At 38.3% G+C, this 23743-nt stretch overlaps 1 protein-coding gene across 1 annotated transcript in view; it reads left to right on the top strand.

Annotated features, from left to right (window-relative positions):
- The window catches only part of ABCB5 (ATP binding cassette subfamily B member 5), an 82930-nt gene extending 71788 nt beyond the window's left edge, over nt 1-11142 (top strand). The window contains exons 23-27 of the mRNA XM_090287809.1: nt 4600-4756; nt 5102-5299; nt 6400-6606; nt 9112-9258; nt 10882-11142. Coding sequence (XP_090143935.1) covers nt 4600-4756; nt 5102-5299; nt 6400-6606; nt 9112-9258; nt 10882-11079 — 907 coding nt within the window. The 3' untranslated portion in view covers nt 11080-11142. The remainder of the gene's footprint in view (nt 1-4599; nt 4757-5101; nt 5300-6399; nt 6607-9111; nt 9259-10881) is intronic.
- The last annotated feature ends 12601 nt before the right edge of the window (nt 11143-23743 follow it).

Here is a 23743-nt window from a genome sequence, read left to right as displayed (position 1 = left end):
GTTCACTTAGAGGGCAGCCACCCAACTTCTGCCCCACCCCTCTCCAGAGATTATCCAGAAGAAAGGAGAACAAGATAAGGAGACTAAATAGAGGGATCAATGACTCATCGGCAGCCGTCCGTCTCGAGAGACGATGGTGTAGCTGCTTAAGAGTCTATCTGCACCGCCGAAAATGGCTGTGCAGTCCGACTCGGGAGTGACACGGTATCTGTCTCTTCCCATGTTGAATCGACATCTTGCGATGACGCTGGAGTGTCCTCTCCAGTGAAGCTGAAGCTACAGAGCCTGGGCAGGGTGATATGGAGGGTCTGCTGTTGCCCATGCAGCAGACCCCCCCTCTCTTCACAGCTGAAGGGTCCAAGGGAAAGACGGAGTCAATACAGCTTGGCTTCAGGTGCGCCGCAGGAGTTGCCGGTGTTGACTACAACGTCGAACCGCCTTAGGGACTCCGGCTCCGGATTTTCTGTCGGGGTTTACTCCCTTAGCCTTTCCCCTGAAGAGGTATGCCGCAAGGCAGCGGAGGTTTTTTGGAGTCAGAGTTTTCCTTCTCTGATGTGCCCTGACTGGAAGATCGAACCAGCGACACTTAGCTCAATGACTTAGATCAATGACTGAAGGGATCTAAAAAAGACAAATCAAGGGAGATTTGATATCTAGGGTTCTCTGAAGATTCTAATACAAGAAACAAGTGGTAACAAACTCCAACATGTGGAGAGCGATAGTTCAGGCCAGTTTGCCATTGGAAAGAGCACCATGTAAGGGAAAACAATGAACAAGGAGGTCCAAGTTCCAGTCCTACAGTTTTACAGTCATGTGATCCTAGGCCAATTGCTTGATTTCTCTGGGTTAGAGTCTCCTCATTTGTTAAGAAATGATAAGAGTTCCCGTTGGCCTTATCTCCTAGGTGATCAAATGGTATAACGTATATGAAAACATTCTATAAAATCCAAAGTACCAAATAAATATAAATTGTGTATATTCTCTTTCCCATTTGTTGAGAAAGGAATTTAGGATGGGAAGAAAGGATTTGGGGATTATTATATGGGTGTTAGGAGAAAAGAGTATGAGTATGGGAATAATTGTAATGACCACCTCTGTAAGGAAAGATACTCTGCCTTCCACTCAAAAAAATGAAATTTAATGATTGGGGACCTCAAATGTTGTGATTTGATCTGCTGTGTTAATCTATGCCTACAGAAGTGTGAGAGCTTATTTTCCAACAGAAAGTATGCCATTCACTAACTTTCAGTTCTATGAGAGGAATAATAACTTAAACATTTGTTAAGCATTACACTAAGCTTCAGGGGAAAGGATAAGGGAGTAAACCCCGACAGAAAATCCGGGCCGGAGTCCCTAAGGCGGTTTGATGTTGTAGTCAACACCGGCAACTCCTGCGGCGCACCTGAAGCCAAGCTGTATTGACTCCGTCTTTCCCTTGGACCCTGCAGCTGCGAAGAGAGGTGGGGTCTGCTGCATGGGCAACAGCAGACCCTCCATATCACCCTGCCCAGGCTCTGTAGCTTCAGCTTCACTGGAGAGGACACTCCAGCGTCATCGCAAGATGTCGATTCAACACGGGAGGAGACACTGTCACTCCCGAGTCGGACTGCACAGCCATTCTCGGCGGTGCAGATAGACTCTTAAGAAGCTACACCATCGTCTCTCGAGACGGACGGCTGCCGACAACGACGACACTAAGCACCTTATAATATGAATGGATTTAATTCTCACAGCAACACTTTAAGATGTATATAGTGTTTTCTAACAAGGAAACGGAAACACAGAGAACACAGCTAGTAAATAAACCCTGGAGTCCGGATATGGTCCCGGTTGCCGGGCTTCAGAGTCCCATCCATCTGTGAGCCACTAACTCCCAGCCGCCATGTTATCCCTCTTAGAGTAAGTCACAAAAGGTGTACAAACTGGATATGGCAGCAGGGTTAAGGGGAACAACTAGATCTGAACAAGTAACTGTGTAGGATATTAGCATTGGCAATTGAATTAAAATAAGAGTTATTTCTTTCTACCCTTTTTTGTGTTCTTACAAGCCAAAAGATCTCTTTAAAATTCACATTTTATTTCAGCAGCAATGATAAGCAAGGAGAGTTCCCCATTGCCTGGACATACTTGAAAGGACCAGTGTAGTGAGGATGCAGTGACAATGACCTCAGGAACCCACGGAGAACCCATAAGATTAGGGAAGAAGAGGCCCAGCACCTGAAAATCCTTCCTGCTCAATAGTCTTCTCCCTCCGCCCCTACCAACCCAAAGATTTTTGCTATACATTCGTGTAGCAGTATACGTTCAGTATAAATCCATATGAATATAGGCTGTGGATAAGATTTATTCTTCTGTGCACAATTTATTTAAGCTTAAGAAAGTTATGGAAGTTATATTTTAGTGTTTTTAATTCCTATTTTATATACTTATACATCAAGAGTTAGTTCTCAAAAATCATTTCTAAACTATGTAATGTTTCTTGTAATCTTACTTAGAGGCATGAAGGGGATATATAAGCAATTATTATAGGTTAATACTTTAACAAAAGTGTTATTAGTGACTTTAAAACATTTGTCATTATAGCAAATTGTCCCTCTTTATATATTCCTAAGTAGGCGAAATTCCCGAGACAAGCAATGGCATGGGAAGCTGGCCTGAACATTTCTCTGGAATAGGCTCTTGGTTCAAATGCCTGCAAAGGATGTGGTTTAACTCTGACTCGGAGTGACAGCACTGGTTCTTGTACAATAAACGCTTTCTGACTAGGAGTGAATTGCAGTTTAGTTTACTGCAACTAATTGGACCAGACTAGGTTGGGGCAGATTATGTAGCAGGCTAGCCTTGGCCTATCTTCTTCCCACCTGGGGAAAAAATATGAAGATGAAATGGCCCTGACTCAACCCATATAATCCTCATGAACTTCAGCCTCCCCTGCCACTCACCCTCCCCTCAACACATACACAATAAAGACAGCATCAGGGCTTGGAACTGGTATTCTGCCTCCTCTACTGAATCTTTTCTTCTCACTCTGTTGTGCACCTGGTCATTTGCCTCTCACAGACTCAAGTTCTAAATAGAAGGCCCCTCTCCCTTTCTCAGTAAATTTCCATTTTATGAGGAACCTAACAAAGACATTAGCCTCTGTACGTCTATGCCTAATGCTTTAACTGACTTCTAATGGTGGAAATTTAGGACAGGTAGATATTTGGGGACATCTCAAATCAGAAGAGGAAGGTGTTTTCTCAACTGTTCTGAGAATCATTTATCCCTGAGGAAACTAGAATCCAGGTCACCTGACTCATAATCTAATTATCCTCCCATCTCACCTGCTGACCCTTGGATTAGACTGAGGCTTAAATCTGATGTAGTTTGATTTTTTTCTCTTGCATTATATAAAAGAAAAACCTCTGATGTGTTACCTAAACTCAATAACCACTTCTGATATTTATAATTGGGTATTAATTATATTGAATGGCATTTTGAGCTTTAAACAATTTCTTAAGTATTAGTATTGAAAATGCCTTGACATCACATAACTAGTGGCTACAATAATTTTAGCATGCAACATCTTAGTAAACTGGTTGTTCTTATATGTTATGCTGTGTTTGACCTTTGTAAAGACAAGATTCAAGACCTGAGGTCTGGGTCACTGAAGAGATTGCATCAACATCCACCCCTTGGTAGGTACCATTTCCAGAGAAATGCATAAGGAGCTCACACCTGTTTACCTTCCTGTAATTCAGCTCAGCAAACAAACAACTGGGTTCTGTGATGTCCTTTTACCGTCTAGTGTTTAAATGTTCAGTGAAATTTATCCAGTCTCAGCTGAATTATACCTTTCACTCTACTAAGATGCATTACTTTTCATTCCAGTAAAATGTTTTCATGTCTAAAATGAAAAAGGTGAGAATAATATTTAACCATAATCATGTGGTATGCCACATTTCTGTGAATATTTTGTATGCTTCCAAATATCATTTTCATACTTATCATTTTATAATTACCATGTTTTGAAACTGAGATCATGATCTATAGCAAACGTAAAAGATCAAAGATCTTCTTCCAGTCTTCCTAAGGTTTATTTCAGTCAGATTTTGTTTTGAAGACCTCAACAAAGTCTCCATGCTTTGTTCTCTTTAAATGACCTCACATCAATTATCTGTTCTAACTACATGACAGGATAGGAAAAAAAGGGGGGGGGGGCATTCATATCTAATGTATAAATTCCTATCTCACTACTAGGGTCTCATTCTTCCTATTGTCAATTGAATTCTCTCTCATATCTCCAAGCAAGTGAGCCTTATATCAAGGTGGCTAAGAAGTTTTATATTTATTAGCTAGGGCCTTTGATCTGGGTCTCTAATTGGAAGGGAAATTTTTAAGAGTGCCTGAGCTTCAAAGGTTATTGTGGGTACAGAGCAGGAGATGGTCACTGTGTGGTAGAAAATTTCAAAAGAGATAGCATTGTTGAGCCTTTAGCATTAGCGGTGTTGGCTGGTTCAAAAGATTATATTCCTGTGCCTGCTTTTTTCTTTACTTTTAGAGCTCCGTTGTTTGAAATAGGCCTAATTAAGATCCAAATACTTTATCTTTTGATAGAGTTTTTACTGCAATTGCATACGGAGCTATGGCCATTGGAGAAACACTTGCTTTGGCACCTGAGTACTCAAGAGCCAAATCTGGGGCTGCACATCTGTTTGCTTTGTTGGAAAAGAAACCAACTATAGACAGCTCTAGTCAAGAAGGGAAAAAACTGGTAAGCACAACTATGATTTTAAATGTCCACTTATTAATTGTTCATATTAACAGCTAATCTGCAGATTGCACTGTGTCTGGGTAGTGAAACTAAAGGAAACCAGGGCTTTTAAGCAATTTTGGGAAGTCCAATAGTGAAGACAACAAGGAGTGCAGATATAAAAATGTAAACAAAAGTAACAGAAACCAATGTGCAGTCAGCTGCTCTACAGAGAGGAATATGATGTTTAAATTTAAAAGAGTGTAGAGACGTGCACAGTTTTCAGAAAGCACTCAGCCGGAGTGCTATAATGTATTATAACCTTTCAAAGGCATCCTTCTAATTGCTGCCAACTTTCTTTCACAGGACACATGTGAAGGGAATATAGAGTTTCGAGAAGTCTCTTTCTTCTATCCATGTCGCCCAGATGTCCTCATCCTTCGTGGCTTATCCCTCCGTATTGAGAAAGGGAAGACAGTAGCATTTGTTGGGAGCAGCGGCTGTGGGAAAAGCACCTCTGTCCAACTTCTGCAGAGATTTTATGACCCCATGAAAGGACAAATAGTAAGACTTAATTTAACTACAACTTATCTGGGGATTAGTGATGCTCTTCTTAAACACTCTCTTAGGCTTAAGCATCCTCACTGGTTTGGGTAGAGTAAAACAGTACAGTAGTTTTAAAAAAAAAGAAAAAGAAAACGCTATCCCTTATCTAAGAAAACAAGCAAACCAATAATGAAATGATGGATAGGACTTTGAGGTTAAGAACAAAGACCCAAAGATTCTTCAACCATTATGGTGGTTTTGATCTTATTAGCCATGGAATTCTTTTAAAATACAGGTGTTCAGAAGACCAGTCTAATATCCATATCTAGGCTTTCTTTATTCTGTCTGGTTTAAGACAGAGATAATAGTTTCCTCTGCCTCCCTGGTTCAGGCTTTCTGCTGTTCCCACTGGCCATCTCCAACCCCCCAACCGCATTCCCAAAACCTTCTGCGTGATTAGGGTTTATCTGCATCAGCTCCAGTAAGTCCTCCATCCTGATCTCAAAACAAATGTAACCTCTCCCTCCTTTGAATTCCAAAGACTGTCCTGCACTCCTGACAGTTTTCTTACTCTACGCTGTATTCAAGTTTTCACCTATTCTTTCCTCTCAACCAGCACATCACACACAACACAAACAAAACCTCCTATTCTGCCTCTTCCTCCTCACAAAAAAAATAAAAACATAAGTCCCTAAAAGTCAAAGACTTTTATAAGTCCTTATTAGTTGTTATTCTCCCACAATCTGCTGTCTTTTCCCCATCACAGATTCTCAATAACTATTTATGAAATGAAACAGTTCTGTTTACAGTGGAGATTAGTCATTCTCCATATGAATTTAGTACAGAGCAGCAGTCTTTAGATTCTGGGAAGGTCTCTAGAATATGAGGCCATCCCTAGAAAGGTCAAGTAAGTTTAGGAGTTGGCATTTTAGTCATTTACTCACTGTTGGCTTCTACGTGACATATGATTTATGCGCCTTCCTTGGGTAACGTTGTAGTACTAAATAGCGTGAATACCTAACCTTCTTGTTATGATCTGTACATGTTTGAATACAGTGAACTGTAACATGACACAGTGTTGGATCTTCACATACCATTCTCCATTCTGGTTTTGGCAGCTATTTGATGGTGTGGATGCAAAGGAATTGAACGTACAATGGCTCCGTTCTCAAATAGCAATTGTTTCTCAGGAGCCTGTGCTCTTCAACTGTAGCATTGCTGAGAACATCGCCTATGGTGATAATAGCCGGGTTGTGCCATTAGAAGAGATCAAAGAAGTAGCCAACGCAGCAAATATCCATTCTTTTATTGAGGGTCTCCCTGAGGTAAGAAAATATCTGAAATCTTGAACTACAAAGCTGTTAAATTAGCCTGGATAGTTTAGTAGGCCAGCTCAGAGACCCCAGTTCCAACTTCCAAAAGCTCTTAAAATTCACGCCCTCCTCTTCCCCAACATACACAAATTTTGTATGTTTTGTGGCCAAAATGGCATTAGGCTATATGTAGGCTTTATTAATCCTACTTGGAATGAATAATTAAATATTTCTTCACAAATATTCGTGCATTTTATTACCAGTTGCTTCCTCAGATTAAATCATAAATATCATATGTTAAATATGTGTAATATATAGCATATACAATTTATGGTTTATTTTCTTTTAAAGTAAAAATAATAGAATTCTTAAACAGATATAGCCCTCGGGTTTTCCGGAGGGTAAATACCAAGGGGTCAAGTTGAAGCGTGCTAAGGGTAATGTATCTATGGTATATGTTATGGGGATGACCTGCAGGTGTTTGGAAATGTCGGTCTGGGGCATGGGAGACAAGCTGAAGCAACACAACCTTGGTCTTGAGGCTCCTCTGAGAAACAGACCATGCCTGCATGTCCCCAAGTGCCCACAATATCAACACAGTGGCAGCTCAGTCAAGTCACCTCATGGCTCCTTGAGAAGGACTTTGACACTGGAGCCACCCTACAACTCCTCCCTACAGCCCCACAGGACTTTCCAGCTGGTTTAGGATTTGACTCTTTCTGATGGTCCCTCCAGAACCCAAATGGCTTCTAGCCCCAGGTTCATAGTAAGAAGCTGTTGCCCCTTGAGCATCTGATACCAGATCTGTCCGGAAAAAGTCCAGCCATTGTTAATATAACGAGTACAGTTTGTGTGACATCGATGTAACTCGGCAGCCAAGGAGAGTGGACTGGAATGCACATGCGTGAACAATGATGACTTCATTGAAAATGTTTTAAAGTTGCGATTGATACAATGTGTATATCTACATTTATAATCTGTTCTGCTTAACGACAGGCAAAAACATTTGAATTTGATTATCATCCAATTCATTCTTGAGACTTACATTTTTCTACAGTCCAGAGAAGACCAAGAAATGCAAAGTAATTGCTAAGCTAGCATTGTACCTTCGTCAGTTACACGGAAGAATCTATGTACAATTTAAGCGAGACTGGCTGAAAGAGCTACAGGCCCATTATCATTCCCCAATATCCTCTGTTTGGGGTTTAAGATTGGAGTCTCTAATTTAGATGGAAACTTTGCAGTGTGTGGAAGTGAATCATACAGCTTTGTCAGATTACCCTGCCCTATGATTCTGAAGTTCATAAAATACATTTTAGGAAGAAGAGACCCAGCCTGCTGGCAGTCCCAGATAAAATCTCAGAGGAGGTGGTTGAAGTCTGTTTTCTTTGTAGGGCATTTCGCTCCAGAAAAGACACTTTCACTGAGCTTCAAAAATTCAGACACCCATTGTTTTATATAAAGCAAGCAACTGTGTATTTTAAATTGTAAAATGAACTTTGAATGAAGTAGACACATTTGTCATAGGACTACATCAAAGGCTCTCTCCATACCCACTTTGCCGGAATAGCACCTCCTGAAGCAGTCAGGTGTGAAGGGAAAGGCAATTCATTCCATCATCTCCAAGGTACTAAGACAAAATAAACAGCATCTAATCACATTCTGCATCTTCTATGTGGTGCTGCTACAGCATCCACCTTCAGAAGATTACATCCTCGGACTTAATTTCCAATGGAACTAATCCACTCTCCCATTCCAGTCTGGGTACCAATGGCATGTATTTGTTAACAACTGGCTACCACTAGGAGAAAGCAGTGGGAAATCTTAGAGGGAAGCAGTCAATGGGACCATCTAGAAAGCAAGCAGGAGACTGCTTTCAGCAGCTGAACTGACCAGTCGTGATTTAGCAGACTACAAAGGCTACAAGATATGAGAAATTTCCTCTACCCTTCTACGGAGGGAAACACTGGAGGGGCTTGGGAAACATTATGAAGTACTAAATGTCACTATCGAGATGCCAGCCTTACTTATAACCAGGAAAATACCTATCTGCACACTGAGAACAGCATCCTGGCATCTGGAGGGATGTGCTGAAAGGGATTTAGCAAAAGCCAAAATAACAGAACCCCAAATTTCCCTGTATTTGGAGGCTTTAAGTGATTTTGACCTAAAAATAGAAAGTAATGTAACTTAATGGAAAAAGATTTGTGTTTATTTGGAACTTTCTTTTTTGTCAATAATATTTTCTCTTATGCTTTAATTCAAACAATTCCTTTGTAAGAGCACAATGGCAAAGGTCTGCTGCCTATGATCCGATTAGATATGTAAATGAGATGGTGTTTACTGCTGGTTTAGCATTTATTTGCAACAAAACACAAGAATACATTTCAGTACTTGTTGGGACACAAATTTTCCAGAGTAGCAAAATTTGAAATATTTAGATTGTTCTCACCCACAGTTGCCATGGTAATTTAAATAACCAAGACTTGTTTTCTTAATTGCATGTTCCTGTAATAGAAATACAACACGCAAGTTGGACTGAAAGGAGCACAGCTTTCTGGCGGCCAAAAACAAAGACTAGCTATTGCAAGGGCCCTTCTCCGAAAACCAAAAATTTTATTGTTGGACGAGGCCACTTCAGCCCTGGACAATGAGAATGAAAAGGTAACCTCCTCTTTTTTATCACCTCAGAATATAATATCAAATATGAGAGTGGAGTATCGCGGAAGAAATAAAGTCAGTTAAAAGAAAGAAAAAGCCTGGAGAGAATTGTAGCCCTAGGGTCAGCAGTTCTAATTAAGGAATTGGCCTGTAAAAGAAAAAGGTTAGAGGCTGGTAGGGAGCTGGGAGAGAAGTGGGACACAGGGCAGCTCATGTTCCAGAAAGGTTTTCTCTCTTGAATTTGTCTCATTATTTAAAAAGGGGCCTGATAACTTGAAATGTTTCTCCACTTGAGGAAAAAGCACAAGCAAATGAACTTTCCTATTTTGTTATTAGTCCAAAGAGGCCAAACAAAGGAATAAGGCAATCTACCAATCTGCCTGTGTAACACGGCAGTGTCTGTCGGGCCCGCTGCTTCCTCCACCTCCCACAGGCCACGGGCTCCATTCGGGAAGGAAACAGCAGCAAACAGCCCTGTGGCAGGAGACCGGCACTGCTAACTCCTTCAGATGTTTACTTTGCTGTGTCCTTGTCCCCCAGTAGTTTCTTACACCTCTAGGCACTTATTTATTAAATGAACATTGGTCAAATAAGTGATACTCTTTAATACAGGGTGGGGCAAACATAGGTTTACAGTTGTTCGAATGGAAAATTATACAAGAATAAAGAATAATACAAGAATAAACTCCATGTTTTGAATACTTACAACTGTAAACCTACATTTGCCCCAACCTGTATTTATTGAGTGTTCACTATATGCTATTATCTCAATCCTCACAAGTCCATGAATTAGGTTATTTTATCATCATGCTCATTTTACAGATTAGAACACTGAGGCTTAGAAAAGTACCTTCCCTAAATTCTAATAGAGGGTGTCCAACCTAAGAACTCATGTGGTTAACCCCCACTCAACTGCTGTTTCATTGTTTGTAGATGATCATCATTCTTGATTTCCAAAGAGACAGTGTGTTATGAAAGAAAAAAACTTTTTTTAAAAAATCAGACTTTGGACTGTAATCCTGGTTTCATCAGTTACTACCAGTGTGACCTTGGTCAAGTGACCGAAGCTTTTCAAATCTCAGTTTACTCATCAGGAAAGTGAAAATACCCCCACATTCCAGGTTTATTGCAAAGATTTAAATGAGATATCCATCACTGGCACATTTTGTATATTCAACGAATTTTGCTTTTCACCCTCTTGTCTTATTTCCTTATAACCTCATCATAGCTGCGTTGCTGCTTTAGTCAGGAAAGTTTTACAGATAAATTCAATTTTAAAAATACCATGAAAAGAAATGAAGAAAGTAAATTAGTTAATTCTACTTACGTGTAGAAATAGTAGTTTCTGACTTTGAGTTTAGAACCACTTACTTAGATGCAAATAACCATTTCATTTTTATTCATTGTCACAAAAGTGTGTCCAATGGAAAGTCTTACTTAAAATGTCCATAATTACTTTTTGCAGACTTCTATTGAGTAGAGTGAATATTTCTCAAAGTAGGGCAACTTCCTCGGGAATAAGCATACAAGCAAAGAATGTTATTAGATTACCTTAACTGATTTGATTTAGGCAAATTCATTAGCATCCAGCCTGAGCTAGTGATCACAAGTCCTTCTCTCTTCCAGGTGGTCCAGCAAGCCCTTGATAAAGCTAGTAAGGGGAGGACATGCCTCACGGTGGCTCACAGACTCTGCACAATACAGAACGCAGATTTGATAGTGGTTCTGCATGATGGAAAAATAAAGGAATGGGGAACTCATCAAGAGCTCCTGAGAAATCAAGACATGTATTTTAAATTAGTAAATGCACAGTCAGTGCAGTGATGCTGTTGGAGTTAACACATATTTTGATCTTTGTGTAATGAAAAGAAAGATTACTCAGTCTTTATTTGGTATGCTTTGAGCTCTCTTACTGATATATCAATATCTAGAATCATGCGCTTCAATTTTTCTAAACTCATTTGAGTGAGATAATGCCTGTGTCCCTCACTTCATGAAAATGTGCTAGCATACTTGCTTATAAAGCAATTGATAAATTAGGTGGTTATCTTTCACTTTACCAGTAAGTGAAATGTTTCACATGATCCATCCTGAAAATTCCATTATTCTGAGCTTTGGGTTTGGCCAAATAAATCACAGGCCTACCAGTGTATGAACACTTAACTGTACTTAAAATAAGAGCTACTATTATTGTGGGTGAAAAAATTTTAATGCCTTTATTATTATTTAATCAATTTATTATTATTTAAACATGTTCTGTTTACACACCATCTTCCCTTCAGATTTTTTTAAAGGAAACAGAGATTTTTCTAAACTCATTTGAGTGAGATAATGCCTGTGTCCCTCACTTCATGAAAATGTGCTAGCATACTTGCTTATAAAGCAATTTTCTGCAAAGTGAATCTCTTTTCCCATCAATTTCTGCTATAAATTGGGACTATGTTCCAGGGGGGAAAATTTATCAAGTTAACCAAGTATAAAGATGTCAGCATAGAAAGAGTAAGACGTAGGTGGGCCTGTGGCATTAAAGGAAGAATGATTTTGATTAGGAACTTCCAGTACTTTGTAACTCATATGAGAGTTACTTGAGCTAGTCCTTTACTCTCAACATTAGGAATTTCTCTCATAATCTCTCTCTCAATGTTTCTCTCTTAATGAATATCCACTGTTTTCAAAAATTATTTCCCTTTGTTAGGGTGATAGGGAGGATTACAATGTAAAACTTTTGATAAATTAGGTGGTTATCTTTCACTTTACCAGTAAGTGAAATGTTTCACATGATCCATCCTGAAAATTCCATTATTCTGAGCTTTGGGTTTGGCCAAATAAATCACAGGCCTACCAGTGTATGAACACTTAACTGTACTTAAAATAAGAGCTACTATTATTGTGGGTGAAAAAATTTTAATGCCTTTATTATTATTTAATCAAATAATTTGTTTAAATTTTATATGTACTTTATTTTATATATGTATGATTTAAAAGTTCAGTGCAAATAACAATATTGGTAATCTGAGTCATGTTTTCCATTTACCTAAATATGACATTCCATCTCGTGATTTTATTTCTATTCTTAATTATATTTTCTTTCACTTACAGTGACCATTACAGCCAGCCTCTCTAAAGTACACTCCTCCAGTAAAATGTAATCTTGCTAACAGATGTACAAAATAAACCAAAATAAAGCCCGGATGCTCACAGACAGGGTAACGCCTTGGCCGCTTGATGCTGAGATGCGGAGCGCAGTCCCGGAGCTCAGCGCTGCTGCTCTCGAGGCTCAGCGTGCGTGCTGCCTCTATTGCCCCGAGCTGCAAAACAAACCCTGAACACTGTTCTCACTTGAACCTTTTTTCTGCAAAATCGAATATCCTCTTCCGGTTTCTTTCGGATAGAGAAAACAGGTATTAACGTAGGTCTTTCCTAAAAGAAAAGTGGCATAATGCAAAATTTTGGGTACTTGTATTACCATCTCCTTGTCATGGGTATGATCAGTGATTGTTGACCCTTCGGACAATATACGTCTATTCTTGGCTGGCTGAAGTCCAGAAGAACTTTTTCTTTCCAGTCACATGGCAAATGTAATTTTAATTAACTTTCCTTTAATTTTTAGTTTTACCATAGTTCAAGTTGGTTTTATTTAATTTTGAAAAAATTTGGTACTTAAGCCTACATTGCCGAATTTCATATATTGGCTAATTTCCCTGAAGACTTTTATTTATATTATGACAACCTTAGTCTTGAGTACTTCCTGGTCCCAGGAAAACACTGATTTCTGCCAGTCATGATTCACATGCTAATACTTATCCAGACTGACCTCAATTCAAACTTGTTCAGGCATTCTTACCCTCTGCTTCTCCTTTGCCGTTGGGTTTGGATATACAGTCATAACAAGAGACAATAATGAAGCACCAGTTTAAAGAGAAAGTGGGAGGAGTGCAGGGACCTGTAAATACCTGGCCTAGAAAGTCCTAAATACAACAAAAATAGCTCACCAGAGAGGTCAAGATCTACAGAGAGTCCTCCCAGGAGGAAAGGCTGTTCTGTGAGTCCTAAAATAACTGCAACACCAGTGAGAGTACCAGTGGGACAGAAACAATTTAGCAAGGACAAGCTATGGCACAGATGTTAGTGAAAAGGAAAAAAAATCCCTACCACGTCACACCTGTTTTATAACTAACCAACCTACTTTATATCTTGCCACTCCTTAAAACACGCTGTGGTGTGTTTTCACATTAAGTCAACTGAGGTTATAGCTAATAACCTGTTTTTTAGCCTACTCAGTCTGTCACTTTCATGGTATGTATAGAGTGCTTCACACATGGCCTACTGTGCCACCGTATACAGAGAGTATACATAGGTACTTTGCACATGGCCTGTTGCATAAAAATATTTCCCATTTATTGTTTAGTTTGAGGCCTAATTCCAAGTGGGTTTGTGAAGTGGAATCATAGATTGATTGAAAAGTTCACTTATAAGACCAATCAGCCCTGGCTGGTGTGGTTTAGTGGACTGACTGCCAGCCTGTGAACCAAAAGGCCGCCGGTTCGATTCTCAGTCAGGGCATATGCCTGGGTTGTAGGCCAGGTCCCCGGTTGGGGGTGTGGGTTAGGGGCATGCGAGAGGCAACTCACACATCAATATTTCTCTCCCTCTCTTTCTCCCTCCCTCCTCCTCTCTCTAAAAATAAATAAAATCGTTTTTTTTTTTTTAAAATAACTAATCAAGGGAGGAAAATTGGAAAACTGAACTAAAGAAATAAGGGGTTTGGAGACACAGTAGCTTTCAAGCCTTTATTTCCTTACTAGTAGCAATAATTACAGGAAGTTAGTTTAAAAAGTTCATTTAAAAGCCATAATTATTTTTAAAAGACAAAAATCACCAAACATCTTTTCATAGTACCTCAAATAATACAACTTATCTCTCTCTAGAAAAATCATGCTGATAAAGCATGTACTACTTTTCTATTGTTGCTTTAACACATTACCACAGACTTAGGGGATTGAAACAACACAAATTTATCTTACAATTCTGGAGGTCAAAAGTCTAAAGTCAGTCTCTGTAGGCTCTGGGAACACACCTCTTGCTTATTCCTTTCCAACTTCTAGATGCTGTCCCATTTCCTTGGCCTGTATGCCTCTGGTCTCCGCTGCCTTCATCACATCTCCATCTCTCTCTGGCCATTACTCAGTCTGCTACAAAGGCTGTCCATTGAAACTCTCATTCCATGGAGAAGACAATTTTTTATATATTTGCACAGAATATAAGCTTAGAGAACCCTGAAAACATCCAGTCCAACATCATCATTCTATGCTGGTGAGAGAGCAAAAACTCCTGTTTCCTGCCTCCAAGTTCCATATGTTTCCATTGCAACATGCTAGCAATCCTCATTGCTAGGCCAGGATTTGAAGTGCAATGGTCTTTCTCTCTTCACTTCTGTTGGATGCTGCTATTTCCTTTTATCCTGAGACTAGGTTTATTAAGTACAAGTTTATACTAAGTTCTACTTCCTTAACCTTATTCTCTTTCCACTTAATAACTTTATGTGCAAGCAGTAAAAACAGCATCCTTAATACTGTAATTATAGGAGTTTCACACACTTCTGACCCAATACACTTTTGAATTTTCCTAAAGCTATTTAAAACTACTGCTTCTAATGAGAGCTAACATTTTTTTGTAAAATTTTTCACACAGGCATGGGATAAGCACTTTATGTACTCTATTTCTTTAGTCCTCACATCAGCTCTCTAATGGTACATATTATTAATATTATCTCTCTTTAAAGAGAAGAAAACTGAAGCTTAAATAAATTGCATAACTGTGGAGGCCTGGACTCTGGGATTCATATCCTGGTCTAACTCTGGAGCCTACAGTCTCAATCATAGCACCAAGGACTCCTTCCTACAATTTATTCAGGGAGATGCCTGTCTGAATTGAGAGTACAGTCATTGATCACAGGATCCCATCAGGTCAATGTGAGGATAAAACCAAACTTTGGTAGCAGTTACATGATCTAATGAGATTAACCAACCACATCCTAAAAATATGCTCTACATCCACATCATTGGAACAAGACTGAATTCAGCCCAAGGTATGAGATCTGTTTTTCCTTCAGTGTATCTTACCTGTATAGGTGTGATAGATTTGAAAAAAAAAAATTAATGGGCAAAATTACAGAAATATGAATTTTAAAAAAAACTTAAGAGACATACTTCTTAGACAAAAGCATAGTATCTGTGATTATAACATCTTTGGAAATATGCTGAAAAGCATCACCAATACAATTGAACTTGTTGGACACATTTTCTTAATGACTTATACTTATCACAGTAAAGCTTAATCCTAGGAAAATGTTTTTCTTTTTAAACTTCTCAAGAATCTCCTTAAAGAAGATATTAGTTTACTGAGATTTCAGAAAACAGAAGTTAAACAATTAGGTGCAAAAAACCATAAATGAATAATCACTGCAGCATTATTAGACTGAAAGAAAGAATAATCTAGTAGATAGGTCTGGGTTTTTGTAGACGTAAATGGTGGAATTCTATTCTTTATGAGCCAAGTAAAATTTGCTGTTGAATGGAGGTATTTTGTTTGATCATCAACTCTATCACATAACAGTAATATAATAAATGGCTAAAATATTTTCTATCCAGTTAAAGTCAAGAAGAGATTATATGAAAAGGATTAAAGTTGTTAAATTACCAAAACATTCAGGCCAACTGTGAAGAGAGAGAAAGAATAAGAGCTAAAGCAAGAAAAAAAAAACTATTTGAAAACAAACGTGAAAGAATACACTCCAGGACTTCCGATCAAAGTGGAGGCATTGGTAGACATGCTTTACCTCCTTGAGCAACCATAGAAAGAATCATAACCAGATCTCAAAAACAAATAACAATCAGACCTATCAGAAAATTGAGCTATATGGAAGTCCAACAACCAAGGATTTAAAGAAGCCACATTCATCCATATGGGTAGGAGGGGTGGAGTCGTGGAGCTGGGGCTGAGAGGTGGTGAGTCTCAGACTAGTGACGGCAGCAGAACAGACAGTCCCACATTTACGTGTGGTGGATAAAAATCGGGAGGGATACCCTGGGAGTGAGCAATCCCAGCCCCAGGCCAGACCACACAGTCCAGGGTTCCAGCACTGGGAAGATAAACCACCATTATCAGCAGCTATAAAAACCAGTAGGGAGTGGGGTAGCAGAGAAACTGCCAGATTTTCACCACTTAAGGTTCCACATAGTCTTAGAAGGTACACAAACCCCATGACAGCAGCTGGAAGGTGCCAATTGTATATGGGAAGTGGTGAAATGACTCAACTGTCGGGCAAATTGCCAGACACCAGGCAGCAGCATTGTCCCCTCTCCAAGCCCCCCACCACAAACAGAACCACAAAGAGGGGAAGCAGGTGGCCACACCCTGGCAATTACCTAAGTCTCTGCCCCACACAATTTACAGATGCCTTTGCTACCTAGGCTGCACTACTGAAACAGAGAGTAAAAGCAGCTCTACCTAATACACAGAAACAAACACAGGGAGGCTGCCAAATTAAGGAGACAAAGAAATATGGCTCAAACAAAAGACGAGAACAAAACCCCAGAAAAAGAACTGAACAAACTGGACATAACCAGCCTATCAGATACAGAGTTCAAAACACTGATAATAAGGATGCTCAGAGAGCTCACAGAGTATGGCAAAAATTAAAGGAAGAAATTAAGGTTACACAAATGAAATAAAGAAAAATATACAGGGAACCAGCAGTGAAGGGAAAGAAGCTGGGATTCAAATCAACAATTTAGAACATAAGGAAGAAATAAACATTCAACCAGAACAGAAAGAAGAAACAAGAATGCAAAGAAGTTAGGAGAGGCTTAGGAACCTCTGGGACAACTTTAAACATATCAACATCAAAATCATAGGGATGCCAGAGGAGAGGAGGGAGAGCAAGAAATCGAAAACTTACTTGAAAAAATAATGAAAGAAAATTTCCCTAATGTTCAAATGAAGTAGACATACAAGTCCAGGAAGCACAGAAAGTCCCAAATAAGTTGGACTCAAAGAGGACCACACCGAGACACATCATAATTAAAATGCCAAAGGTTAAAGATAAAGAGGGAATCTTAAAGCAGCAAGAGAAAAGCAGAAACTGAGCAACAAAGGAGTTCCTGTAAGATTATCAGCTGATTTCTCAAAAGAAACTTTGCAGGCAAGAAGGGACAGGCAAAATGTATTTAAAGTATTTAAAGCAAGGACCTACAACCTAGATTACTCTATCCAACAAAGCTATCATTTAGAATGGAAGGGCAGATAAAGTGCTTCCCAGACAAGGTAAAGCTAAAGGAGTTAATCATCACCAAGCCATTATTACATGAAATGTTAAAAAGAGTTACTTAAGAAAAAGAAGATCAAAACTATGAACATTAAAATGACAACAAACTCACAAATTTCAACAACTGAGTCTGAAAAAAACAAAAACAAACTAAGAAGGAACAGAATCATAGGTATGGAGATAATTTGGAGGTTTATCAGCTGGAAGGGGAAGTGAGGAGAAATGGGAAAATGGTGCAGGGATTAAGAAGCATAATTGGTAGGAACACAATAACAGGAAGATTTTAAGAATAGTATAGGAAAGGCCGAAGCCAAAGAACTTACATGTCCAACCCATGGACATGAACTAAAGGGGGGATTGCTGGGGACGGGGGGGTACTGGGTGAAGGGGGACAAAGCGGGGAAAATTGGGAAAACTATAACAGCATAATCAATAAAATATAGTTTAAAAAGAAAATAACACATGCGATCATTAGGGGTTACCTGACTAAAGAACTTATTTTAAAAAAGAAGATCAAAACTATGAACAATAAAATGGCAATAAATACATATCTACCAACAATTGACTCTAAAAATCAAACTAAGCAAACATGAAGACCAGAGATACAATCATGGATACAGAGAGCATTTTGACGGTTGCCAGATGGGAAGGGAGAGTGGGGAAATGGGTGAAGAGATGAGAGGATTAAGAAGTATAAATAGGTAGTTACAGAATAGCCATGGGGCTATAAAGTAGAATACAGGAAATGGAATAACCAAAGAACTTATACACATGACCCATGGACATGAACAAAAATGTGGTGATTGCCTCATGGAGTGGGGAGGGTCTGGGTAGAGAGGGGAAAAGGGGGTAAAATTGGGACAACTGTAATAGCATAATGAATAAAATTTTAAAAATAAAATACAAATCTCCTCAAAAAAAAAAAAAAAAAAAAAGGAATACACTCCAGCAATCAGCTGAGTAATGGAAGGAAAAAATATTCCACCATCAAATCCTCAGAAAACCTAAGAAAAGAGGTACAAATTTAAATTTAAATTCATAGTCCAATGGCCCAATTCAGGTAGAATTACATCTTTGCCTACATTAGTTTCATAAATTCCTTTAGTCCTCAATTTCCTAGAGCTAAGCCAAACAGGAAGAAAAGTTCATGGAGAATTAGAACAAGATCAACAGGGTTCCCCAAAATGGAGGAAGTAGAAAACCTCCAAAGAAAACAAAGGTAAATGCCTTCATTACAAAATGGAATGTTCCTGGCACTAGTAGTAGCAATAATAATATAAGGTAGAACTACTAAAAATAACTTCATGTTCATTGAGCACTCATGTATTAGACACTGTGATTGAGCCCTAGTCCTGGCTGGTTTGGCTCAGTGGATTGAGCGTCGGCCTGCGAGCTAAGTGTCGCTGGTTCGATCTTCCAGTCAGGGCACATCAGAGAAGGAAAACTCTGACTCCAAAAAACCTCCACTGCCTTGCGGCATACCTCTTCAGGGGAAAGGCTAAGGGAGTAAACCCCGACAGAAAATCCGGAGCCGGAGTCCCTAAGGCGGTTTGACGTTGTAGTCAACACCGGCAACTCCTGCGGCGCACCTGAAGCCAAGCTGTATTGACTCCGTCTTTCCCTTGGACCCTTCAGCTGCGAAGAGAGGGGGGGTCTGCTGCATGGGCAACAGCAGACCCTCCATATCACCCTGCCCAGGCTCTGTAGCTTCAGCTTCACTGGAGAGGACACTCCAGCGTCATCGCAAGATGTCGATTCAACACGGGAGGAGACAGGTACCGTGTCACTCCCGAGTCGGACTGCACAGCCATTCTCGGCGGTGCAGATAGACTCTTAAGAAGCTACACCATCGTCTCTCGAGACGGACGGCTGCCGAGAGCGAGATTGAGCCCTACAGGCATTAACTTACTGACAGGAGGATACATTCTATTATTTTTCATATTTTACTAAATGGGGCACAGAGTAATTATGGAACTGTCCCAAGGTCAAACACCAAGGAAATGACAGAATGAGGCTATAACCCAGAAAATCTGACTCCAGGAGCTGACCCATTTTCCCTCTGAGATGAATTAGAAATGGTAAGGTACTTCTGAGTTGTTGCTTTAGAAAACAACTTGCACCCTGGCCAGATAGCTCATGTGGTTGGAGTGTTGTCCTGATATATCAAAGTTGTGGGTTTGATCCCTGGCCACGGCACATGCAAGAATCAACCAATGAATCCATGAATGGGTGGAACAAGAAGTCGATGTTTCTCTCTCTCTTTCTCTCTCACAATTTAAATTAATTACTTTTTAAAGGCAGCTGATGCCTTTAAAAAAAGAAGGAAGGAAGGAAAAACAACTTGCTCTTTGCCTCCTCCTTACAAAAATACAAAGGTACAAAGTTCCTCTTTCGTTGACATTTTGGGGTGAAGCTGGATTTTTCTGCCTACGCACACTCTGAAAAAAAATCCCCGTTACAATTTGGAAGGGTTGTAATACAGCTGCTCTGGCAATAGCACGTTTTCCTCACAATGCTTCCGTCTTCCTTGCCTTCAGACACACATTCTCACAAGCATAAGGAAAGATTAGACCTCCTCCGTATCTACATAGATTGTCTCTTGCAGTTGAATCATCCTGCTATCTTCGTTTTCAGGGTGTTTATCATAACTCTTTTGTCCCATTTGCAACCTACTTGCATCATTCCTCTCTCTGGTTAAGATAAGAAAGATCTTGATAGCTGTATCATGCAAAAACACAGACAGATTTACAAATGTAACTGAAAAATAGTAGTAAGATATGCATTGGGTCAAATGCTGTCTAAGGTGGAGTCATCAGAAGTGGTTCAGGTTTACTTAACTATACTGAGGCTCCTATTCACATATGAACGACTTTCCAAATATTGTAAAATACCACCTCAAGTAATGAAATTGTTTTAAAATTAGGATGTTTAATGATTGACTATAACATTCTATGTATTGGCAGAATGCCTATGACATTAACCTAGACAAAATGAAAACATCTGGAGTGCCCACCAGTAAACTACATCACAAACCCAGCATATGCACAGTAAGCGACAGAGGTACACGACAAAATTTTCATCACACACTTCTGAAATGTGAGGGGTGACACTCATGTTTTTCTCTTACATATTTCAAGTTGCTCCTTCAATAAGAATTTGCTATCTTCACAGAAACTCCACTGTCAGACAAGAGTTAACCTTTCTCCTTTCTCCATTCTCCATGTTAATTTTTATCAAGATAGGTTATAGAGCCAAAGATAAGACACTGTCTTCGATTTACCCCAGTAAAGTTCTTCTAAAATGTGTACCATTTTAGCAGAAATACAAACTAGGGACTGAAAGGACCTCTCCCTCTAAATCTAGGGTTCATTTATAAGCAATAGAAAGGAGTTGATTGAGATGAATACATATATTTTTTAGATGAATATATTTTAAGATAAGATTCATAGTTCATATCAGGGTCTCAAATGGATTTATTAACAAAAAGGTTGAGAAGCATTGTTCTGGACAAAATTTTTAAAATCTGTCTCTAAATCCAGTCATTTTATATAGAATTCATGAATAAAAATTGTAAACCTTATACAGAACAATTAATCAAAACCAGTAAGTGGTAACTTATTTTCTCTGTCGCAGTAGTTTAAAAAGACAGAAACTCTTGTCTCACTTTTTTTCTTTCTTTCTTTTTCTCTCTCTCTTTTTTTTTTTGTCTCTTGAGTTTCAGTGTATTAAGAATTTCTTGTATATGGTTCAAATAAGAAAAAGCTTTTCTGAAAGTCTATTTACCGCCATTAGTGAGCTCTCCTACTTTGTTATACACAATAGAATTTTTAAATTTACTTAATAATCAAGTAACTTTATTTAGAGGACAAACTAAATTAACCTCTGTCCCCCTGTAACAATTCTAGATAAAACAAATTGGGCTTAATTTCCAATAAATATATACATACTTGTAGACCAAGGTTTAAGTTATTTTAACTCACTTAGAACATTTTTAAATTATTATACTATAATGCTTACATGTTTTTTAATTTTTAAATAATTTTAGAGTCATTAGGGTAAGATGATGGGGTGATTTTTATTTTTTTTTAAATAATAATTATTTCCTTAAAGAAAGAATGCCAGAAATAACTTCTAATTTGCAATTATGGGTAAGTTCTCAAATTATGACTGTGATTCATGATGATGCTGAAGGCTAATTTTTAACCCAAAGTAGACATTCAGTACTTGTTGATTTTTTAAATTTTTGAACAAAAATATATCACTTAAAATATCACTGTAAGTTAAACTTTTATCTCTACTACAAGCTGAAGCCATATTAAAGATACAATCTAATGTAATATGATCTATTGAGTCCAATCTACTCACCATCTTCTTTCTTTCCCTCCTCTCAACTCAGGAGTTTAAGAACCCTTAGTGGTTGTATTTAAGTACTTCTTCAAGTACTAATGAATAAGTCACCAAAGTATTACAAAACTTCAAGCTTGCTAAAGAGTAACTTTTTAAATTATATAGCATTATTTAAGAAACTTAAAAACTTAGAATTTATTATTCACTAAGTAGACCTGACTTTACTCTTGGACACTATTTCTCCAATGGTCATAAAATTTCAAAAATTTTAAATAAATCTTTTTGTCCCATTATAATAGCAGATCCTAATCAGACTTATTGTCTGTCGTTTCATGTAGCCAGAGGTAAAAATATCTGGCTAATTCATAATAAAGTCATCTATTAAAATGTCATTTTTAGGATATCCTATAGACTCATTGATTGAATCTTCTTTAACTTTTCTACCAGTTACAGTTAACGTGTTCATTTTAATCTCTAGTTTAGTACCATGTGACAATGCAAAACAATGTTCAGTCTTAACTGGGAAATGCAACTAGTTGTTCTCCAAAAATTCTTTTGTAAAATGTTAGCATAACATTTCTGCCCCCTTACCATAGTTAATCTATTACTAATAAAAGAAAATCTATTTGGGGGACCCAGTTTAAGAGAATTCTGTGGTCCAAAGGGAGTTTCTGCTTCCAGAGCCAACACTGTCTTTTTCCAGAATGTTCACCACTGGCCCAGATCACTTGCCTCATTTTGCAATCAAGTGGACTCTCATTCAGAAAAGGGCATAACCATGGAAAGCCAATTCACAAAAGAAGTGAAAATGGCAAATAAACCTATGGAAAAAGTGCAGGAATCTAAAATTTGTGACTTAAAGCAATAATGATTAATTTCTTCCTTATTAAATAAACAAAGACTAAGAATTCATGCATATAAGGCTAGCTCTTTTAAATGCTATTTGCTGCAATATAAACTGCTACTTACTTCCAGGAGAGTAATCTGGTCATCTCTATTTGGCGCCTCTAAATGTTCTTATCCCTCAAGAATTTCTTCCTTTTCTAGTATCCTAAGAAAATCAGAAATTTGAGCCAAAAGCCAAGCATAAGGATGTTCAATCATTTGGATACAATTAAGTTACTCAGTATTAGGGAAGTAGGTAAAAAGTTGATATATACAGTCATTAAGTATTTTATAAATGTTTATAAAATATTTAAAATTATGTTTGTAGAAAATTTTTAATACTAAAGGAAATTTACTTTCGTATTAATGGGAGGGAAGAGCAGATTATATGTATATGTAAAAAGAAAATCACATTTAAAAAAAAGATTACGAATAAAGACGCAATTGTATCTCAGAAGTGGAATTAAGGTAATTTGTTTTCTCTTCTTTTCCACAATTTCTTGTACTTTCTAGAATATCTTCAGTGAGCATCTATTTTCCTCCAAAATGCCTTCCTTGGAATTCACAGAGGTAATTACATTTTTAAAAATATTTATTAATCCAAATAAATATCTAATTGGTTTTATAAAACACTGTGAAAAAAAATATGGCAGTTTGTGGGAACCTGTTTAAAATTTCATTTTAACTTTAATTTTCAAATGGAGTGCTACCATCAAACCAGCCTTTAAATTAAGTGTTTCTAAACTTCCCACTTAACAGTTTCTTCTGATCTCACAGTAATAGCTGCATTGCCTGCTGAAAGTAGAATCTAAAGGGTGGCTGCCTTTTAAGCCTAGGTTCTTGATAAATTCTCTGTTTACAGACACAAGACTGCCTGTATTGTTCTTAATGATTTATCTGATTGGCATACACAGCCTGTTAATATTGTTT

The sequence above is a fragment of the Furipterus horrens genome, unplaced genomic scaffold (assembly GCF_987537825.1).
Source record: "Furipterus horrens unplaced genomic scaffold, mFurHor1.1.pri manual_scaffold_9, whole genome shotgun sequence".
Taxonomy (NCBI): Eukaryota; Metazoa; Chordata; class Mammalia; order Chiroptera; family Furipteridae; genus Furipterus; species Furipterus horrens.
This window is presented reverse-complemented; position numbering and strand designations above follow the sequence as displayed.